The 8,451-nt window shown below is 45.7% G+C and overlaps 1 protein-coding gene across 1 annotated transcript; it reads right to left on the reverse strand.

The window, feature by feature from the left end:
• Positions 1-726: 726 nt before the first annotated feature.
• LOC123448604 (phospholipase A1 EG1, chloroplastic/mitochondrial-like) lies at positions 727-2,055 on the reverse strand. Its single transcript, XM_045125554.1, has one exon. The coding sequence runs from the start codon at positions 2,053-2,055 to the stop codon at positions 727-729; it is 1,329 nt and encodes a 442-aa protein (XP_044981489.1).
• Between the last annotated feature and the right edge of the window lie 6,396 nt (positions 2,056-8,451).

An 8,451-nucleotide genomic window follows, 5' to 3' on the forward strand; every position in this document is an offset into this window, starting at 1 on the left:
AAATATATCCATTTTCCGGCATATACATATTTATCAATGGCATCATGTGCTGCAAATGGATGAAATGATCAACTGGGTTCTATGGTAGATCCAACGTTTTTCCACATTTTAGAAAAAAAATGAAAATATATCTAATTTTTTTAGAACTATACAGAAAATAAAAATAACAGGTTGTTCAAAAAATGGACTATCTCTGATGAAGTTTTGTAACATTCATCCCAAATCTCCAACTTTGTACCATCCAAACCGATTTCAGTAATTAATCATTTGTATTGTTTGTAATTAAAACCTTTTGTACACCTTGCTTTAACATTTATGATGTGAAATGTGAATTAAAATCATCACCTGTTAAGTAATAATCTTTTTAGAACATTATCTCCATCTATTTAAGGCTAAAGAATGAAGAATATCCAAAACGTTGTTTAAAATTACTAAAACTTGCCAATGAGGTAGTTCTAATATTGGTACGATATCTTATTACAGTTGAAGTGAATTACGTCTCCCTTCATTATATCTAAACATGTCATGCATTTATATATATCTTCATATGTCCCGTCGATTTAAGTCGATTTACATGTAGAAGTGCACATCCAATCTGGAGGAACTCCTAGCCCCGTCAGCTCTTCATCCCCGGTGCGCAGTTGCATGATTCACAATTTCACATCACTATTCACTGAGGCGGCTGCAGTGATGGACATCAAATCAAAGCATTGACAACTCGCCACATCAAATTCCCAGCGCTCGCAGCCACTCGCTGGTGCGAATCATCGCCATTTGCCATCTCCAGGATTCAAACATAGGTTGAACCCTAATCAACGAGGAAGCAGTGGCGACGTCGTCCTTAGGGTTCTTCTGGAGCTGATCGATATATACCTCCAGATCGTGCACACAAGCGATGTCCCCGGCCTTGAAGAAGTCGAGGGCGACCTCAACGCCGACGTGCGCATAGCAGGCCTTGCTCCACGGCATCTCGTACCGCCCTCCCAGAACCCTAGCAGTCTCGTTGAAGAGGACACCAGGCATCTTGGTCACTGGGTCGTTCGCGTTGGCAACCCGGAGTACCTTGACGCCGAGCTCGTCGCACCGGTTCTTGAACTCAAGGTTGCCAACGCGCGGTCCCCCGAAGGAGAACACAGTGACGGGGATTGCACCGCCGTGGACGCCACGGTTCATGCCGAGCTCGGCGAGGTCATAGCCGAGTAGGAGCGCGAGGGAGCTCCCCATGCTGTGGCCCGCGAGGGTTATGCTCAGGTCTTCGTGCTTGTGCTCTGCGATGAGACGGGAAATCTCGGAGAGCAGCTGGTTGCGGCAGCTCCCGGCGGTGAATTTGCCGGTGTCGTTGTCGGAGGTGTACAGGGAGAGGAACCCCGACTCGACCCTCACGTCGGGGCGTGGGTCGGCCGGGTCAAACCGCGCCGGAGCGAGCGCGCTCATGAAGTTAGCCAGCCACTCCGAGCAGGTCACGGTGCCCCGGAAGGAGACCAGGATGTCGCGCCGGCCGAGCCGCCCCGCCTCACTGTCTGACGCGACGGCCACGTAGCCGATCCACCGGCCCTTGCTGCAGGGACGGCAGATCCCCATTGGCAGGGTCACGTCGGGGGCTGAGTAGATGTACTTGGTTACTTGGTACCCGGCGTCGCCCATGCCAACCGCCTGCAAAATCTGCTTCTTGCCGTGCTTGCACTTCAGGTAGCGCTTCGACCTTGGGTCGAGGTCCAGAGCGCGGTAGCAGGCGCCGACGAGCTCTCCGTACCGGACGACCTCGGCGCGGAGCAGCGGGTGGAGCGGCTCCACCAGCCCTCGCCAGTCGTCAGCGCCATGCACGTCCTGCCAGGTGCACGTCGACGAGGGCGGCGCCGCGGTGGCGTCGGAACGCCTATCCGCAGGCGCCACAACAGGAGTGGGTACGGGCAGGGCCACCGTCGTCGCGGTCGTCGTCGCCGTCGCCTTGTGCGGCTCGTTGCTAACGCGCAGCGCGACATGCGTGGCCGAGGCTGCCATCGGCGGCATACAGGCGCGGAGGCGCTGCGTCGGCGAGCTCGGTGCGACGGCCATCCGTGGGAGAGATGGAGGTCTGCAAGGGAATGGTTTGCTGACTTACAGGCCGGTTGCAGCCAGTGATTCAATCAGTAGTACAGTCGCGGCTGCGGTGTGTGTGTATGTATATGTAGCCGCCGCCTGCGCGGCTGTTTCTCATCTGTTGTCCGTACCTTGACGTGGGATGTGGGTAGTTTGCGTGCGTTGGCGCGCAGACTTGACCGGGAGGAAAAACAAATGAGAAAAGTGGTCGGTTACGGGTCTCACCCTCTCCCACGGGTAAGTGGAGATAACCCGTTAAGAGAAGCGAGAAGGCCATTTCCGCCCAGTTGTATTTCATATCCGAAACAAAACAAAGTGTGTGTATCGCAATTCGCAAGTTCGCAAAGCTGAACAGGTTAAGGGTTCTAACCCATCTGAATGAGTGTAGCTCAAACGGTCAACTTTCTTGTGGTGGACAAATCCACCAATGCAGGTTCAAGTTTTATAGTTGACACTAGTGATCATATTTTCCTGAATTATTTCATACCTTTTTGATGATGGACGCTCACTGAAAAGAGACGGTTTCTTCAACTACAAAGTCGCTTGTGATGATTTGGCAAACTCAAGATGATGTGTCAACTCAGACTTGGTATCTCGAAGGTGTTCATATAAGTAGGATGTACGTACATGCATTCATAAGATTGAGTGTATTTGAGCACCTGAAATACATGTTAAATAATAATAATTAAAATATAGTATGATGGTTTTATATTGTTGGGTGATTACATGTCGACTCTAACAGCGATACTAGCGACGATAAGTGAAATTTGCAGTCGAGGAGTCATCATGGGATCTTGAACACATACCACAAAAGAAACACAATATACCTAGGTTCTTGCCTTCAAAATGGATAAAGCATGCGGAGAATACAACGGGTTACAATGTATACACGACAACTCGACGAGTTAGGGAGACATGACGAGCTATGATGGTGGTGGTGATTGATACGTCTCCAATGTACCGATAATTTATAAAGTATTTATGTCATATTTATTCATGTTTACAATACTTCTGTATGATTTCGAAGTACTTTTATATTCCCTCCATTCCTAAATATAACAACTTTTAGAGATCCCATTATATACTACATACGGATGTATGTAGTCATATTTTAGAGTGTAAGTTCACTCATTTTACTCCGTATGTAGTCTAGAGTCAAATCTCTAAAAAGTATTATATTTCAAACGGTGGGAGTATGATTTAATGGAACTAATCCGGACTGACGTTGTTTTCAGCAGAATTACTGTGTGTTTTTTTATGTAGAAAATAAAAGTATTCAGAATCGGCCAAAACTTTTTGGCGATTTTCTCTCGAAGGAAAGTGACCCGGGAAGCTTCGCACGAGTGCGAGAACACCCACACGGCCCCAAAAGGGATCTGGGTGCGCCGAGGGGGTTGGCCGCCCAGACACATTGTGGGCCCCTTGTGCCACCTCCTTGCTTGATTCTAACGCTGAAAAATCCTATATATATAGAAACCCTTCAAAATTAACCGAGAACTTCCGCTCCGCCACCGCAAGCCTCTATTCTGAAGCGATCTGATCCGAAACCCTGCTCCGGCACCCTGCCGGAGGGGGAGTCATCATCGGAGGCCATCTTCATCGTCCCGGTGGCCTCCATGACGACGAGGGAGTAGTTCACCCTCGGGGCTAAGGGTATGTACCAGTAGATACGTGTTTGATCTACCTCCCTCCCTCCCTCCTTCCCTCCCTCCCTCTCACTCTCTCCCTCTCCCTCTCCCTCCCCCTCCTCCCTCCCTCTCCCTTTCCCTCTCCCTCTCCCTCTCTCTCTATCTCTCTCTCTCTCTCTCTCTCTCTCTCTCTCTCTCTCTCTCTTTGTTCTTGTTCTTGAGATGGCACGATCTTGATGTATGACGGGTTTTGTTAATATAGTTCAGTCATATGGTGTTCTTCCCTTGTTATCATGTTATGATGAATTGAGTCTTTCCTTTTGAATTTTTATTATGTTGGGTTGGATTAAAGAACATTTGATATATGTCTTACATGTGGATACCCGTGATGGCAATGGGTGTTCTATTGATTCACTTGATATATGTTATGGTAATAAACTTGCGGATTCCCTTGGTGATATCGGGGGTGATCTATGCATATAGGTTGATACACTTTCTTGTCCTTCTTTCTCCGATAGAAATCTTGGCGTACTCTTTAAAGTTCTTTGTGTTGGATTGAACATGATGAATCTGAAATTGTTTGATGCATGTCAAATAATCAACTCATGGATACTTGTGGTGCCATTGGAGTATCTAGGTGACATTAGAGTTGGTTGATGTGTATCATGGGTGTTATTCTAGTACGAACTCTAGGGATTTTTGTGACACTTATAGATATAGCTCAATAGAATGATCAGAAAGGATAACTTTGAGGTGTATCTACTACCTACAACAATTTCATCTTATGTTCTCTGCTAGATAGGAACTTTGGAGTGATTCTTTATGGAACGTTGAGGGGTTGTTATATGATTCGATTATGTTAGCATTGTTGAGAGGTTGCACTAGTGAAAGTATGAACCCTAGGCCTTAATTTCAAGCACTGGTATATTGTTTTGCCCGTTGTTTACTTTTTTTTACCTTGCTATTTTTATATTTTTAGATTAAAAAACCTATATATACTATCCATACTACACTTGTATCACCATATCTTTGTCGAACTAGTGCATCTTTACAATTTACCATTGTATAGGATGTGTTGAGAACACAAGAGCTTTCTTGTATTTGATTACGGGGTTGTTTGAGAAAGAGACCATCTTCATCCTACACCCCCCATGGATTGATAAATCTTAGGTGATCCACTTGAGAAAAAACTGTTACTGCCGTACAAAACTCTGCACTTGAAGGCCCAACAACGGCTACAAGAATAAAGTTGTGTAGTAAACATCAAGCTCTTTTTTGGCGCCATTGTCATGGAGGTGAGTGATCCTCTCTCTCTCTCTCTCTCTCTCTCTCTCTCTCTCTCTCTCTCTCTCTCTCGTGTTCTTGAGATGGCACGATCTTGATGTATCACGGGTTTTGTTAATATAGTCGAGTCATATGGTGTTCTTCCCATGCTATCTTGGTGTGATGAATTGAGTCTTTACCTTTTAAGTTTTGTTATGTTGGATTGGATTTAAGAACATTTGATATATGTCTTGCATGTGGATACCCGTGATGGCAATGGAGTGTTCTATTGATTCACTTGATATAGTTATGGTAATCAACTTGCGGATTCCCTTGGTGACATTGGGGGTGATCTATGCATATGGGTTGATACATGTTCTGGTCCTTCTTTCTTCATTAGAAATCTTGGGGTACTCTTTGAAGTTCTTTGTGTTGGATTGAATATGATGAATCTGAAATTTTTTTGGTGCATGTCGAATAATCAACTCACGGATACTTGTGGTGACATTGGAGTATGTTGGTGACATTAGAGTTGGTTGATGTGTATCATGGGTGTTATTCTAGTACGAACTCTAGGGATTTCCGTGACACTTATAGATATAGCTCAATAGATTGATCGAAAATGATAACTTTGAGGTGTATCTACTACCTACACCAATTTCATCTTATGTTCTACGCTAGATAGGAACTTTAGAGTGATTCTTTATGGCACGTTGAGGGGTGGTTATATGATTCAATTATGTTGGCATTGTTGAGAGGTTGCACTAGTGAAAGTATGAACCCTAGGCCATATTTCCAAGCATTGATATATCATTTTGCTTGTTGTTTACTATCTTTTACCTTCCTGTTTTTATATTTTTAGATTACAAAACCTATATCTACTATACATAGCTACACTTGTATCACCATCTCTTTGTCGAACTAGTGTACCTATACAATTTATCATTGTATTGGGTATGTTGAGGGCACAAGAGATTTCTTGTATTTGATTGCAGGGTTGTTTGAGAGAGAGAGAGACACCATCTTCATCATACACCTTCCACGGATTGATAAACCTTAGGTGATCCACTTGAGGGAAATTTGCTGTTGTCCTATGATATTTATCCAACGTATCTATAATTTTTTATTGTTCCATGCTATTATGTTATCATTTTAGAACACTTTTTATGCACTTATCGACCAATTTATATTATTTTTTGAGCACTAACCTATTTACCCAGTGCCCAGTGACAGTTGTTGTTTTCTGCATGTTTTTTCCACTTTTCACGTTCTAGTACCAAACGAAGCCCAATTGACCTGAAACTTTTTGTGAATTTTTTATGGACCAAAACAAGACCGTGGAGCATCAAAAGAAGGCCGGAGGGTGCACGAGGCCCCCACAAGCCAACATGGCGCGACTTGGGGGCGCACCCTGATGGCTTGTCGCCGCCTTGTAGCTCTCGCAACCCCGTTCTCTCACCTATGAATTCTTATTTACCCTAAAATCTTCGAGGGTGGTCCCAAAACAGTTTTTTATGCCGCTGCAAGTCTCTGTTCTGGCGGGAGGCCATCTAGAGCTCCGTTCCGGCACTCTGTCGGAGGGGGATCGTTCATGGAGGGCTTCTTCTTTAACCTTCTTTCCCTCATGATGATGTGTGAGTAGTTCACCATTGATACGTCCCAAACGTATCTATAATTTCTACTTGTTCCATGATCTTTTGGGTGACAATGTTATATGTTTTGCTTCACTTTTATATCATTTTACACATATTTGGACTAACCTACTAACTCAGTACACCCAGTGCCTATTTCTGTCTACTGATGTCTATTTTGCAAGGGCTTTTACCCAATTTCCTAAAGCCCAAAAAATTCGAGGAAAAATATATAAAAAATCAGCGAAACGAAAGCTTCCAGATCACCGATGATGGGCCAGAGGGGACCAGGTGTCGTCCAGGCGACCTGCTGGCGCAGCCTACCCCCTGACCGCGCCAGGAGGCTGCCTGGGTGGGCCCACCTCCTCCGGTGCCCTCCTTTGGACTATATTTAGTCCTCCGAGAGGAAACCCTACCACAACTTCCAGAATCGCGAATTCCTCCATCGTTCCGCCACCACAGCGCTTCCGAGATCAGGAGCGTCAGGAGACCTCTTCCCGACACCCTGTCGGAGGGAGGATTGACCTCCGGGAGCTTCTCCACTGACATGTACGCTTCCTGGACGTGCCGTGAGTAGTCCTCCTTGGACCATGGGTCCATGACCAGTAGTATGTGATGTCTTCTCTCCAATCTTCTGCTTCAATGTTTAGTCCTTGTGAGCTGCCCTACATGATCAAGGCATCTATGTAATTCTCTTACTATTGCTATGCTCGGTTTGTTGGGATCCGACGGATTATGAGATTATGTTAAGATTGTTATGAGTTATATATTTGATTATCCTTTTATATTAGGTTCCTTAGTGATTCATGCTGGTTCTCCGTTGCTATTTATAGCTTTGGCCGAGTAGTAGATTGTAACTCCAAGAGGGAGAGTTATGCATGATTGTGGGTTCATGCCCCTCGATGTCTACCTTGAGTGAAAGAAACATGATACTATGGGATGTGTTGTTGCCACCAGGGACAAAAGAATGGTTCTTGTGACCACAGTTGCAAGGATTGTTTACCTTACGCATAGTTCGTTAATGCAATTGTCCGTTGCTTTGAGTTTACACTTTGGGTGGGGCTTGCAACTTGATACCGGCGAGATGTTCTGGATATATATCTCAAGGTGGATGGTTAGTAAGTAGATGTTGATGAATAAACGGTCTACTTGTCTTGGCGTACTGCCCATTACTATTGAACCTCTAACTATCAAGTAGCATAATTAGCATTGCGGTGCGTTCATAATTCTGTCAATTGCCCAACTGTGATTTGTTTACCCAAGCATAGTTGTTTATCATTTTTTGGGAGAGAGACATCACTAGTGAACTGTTGGAGAACGTCGCATGGGAAACAAAAAATTTCCTACGCGCACGAAGACCTATCATGGTGATGTCCATCTACGAGAGGGGATTTCCGATCTACGTAACCTTGTAGATCGCACAGCAGAAGCGTTAAGAAACGCGGTTGATGTAGTGGAACGTCCTCACGTCCCTCGATCCGCCCCGCGAACCGTCCCGCGATCAGTCCCACGATCTAGTGCCGAACGGACGGCACCTCCGCGTTCAGCACACGTACAGCTCGACGATGATCTCGGCCTTCTTGATCCAGCAAGAGAGACGGAGAGGTAGATGAGTTCTCTGGCAGCGTGACGGCGCTTCGGAAGTTGGTGATGATCTTATCTCGGCAGGGCTCCGCCCGAGCTCCGCAGAAACGCGATCTAGAGGTAAAACAGTGCAGATATGTGGTCGGGCTGCCGTGGCAAAGTTGTTTTAAATCAGCACTAAAACCTCCGTATATATAGGGGGAAGAGGGGGAGCCTTGCCTTGGGGTCCAAGGACCCCCAAGGGGTTCGGCCGAGCCAAAAGGGGA

The sequence above is a fragment of the Hordeum vulgare genome, chromosome 4H (assembly GCF_904849725.1).
Source record: "Hordeum vulgare subsp. vulgare chromosome 4H, MorexV3_pseudomolecules_assembly, whole genome shotgun sequence".
NCBI classification, from domain to species: domain Eukaryota; kingdom Viridiplantae; phylum Streptophyta; class Magnoliopsida; order Poales; family Poaceae; genus Hordeum; species Hordeum vulgare.

Excerpts from the sequence above, each read along its gene's own strand:
- LOC123448604 (XM_045125554.1), bottom strand. The coding sequence starts at position 2,055 with ATGGCCGTCGCACCGAGCTCGCCGACGCAGCGCCTCCGCGCCTGTATG.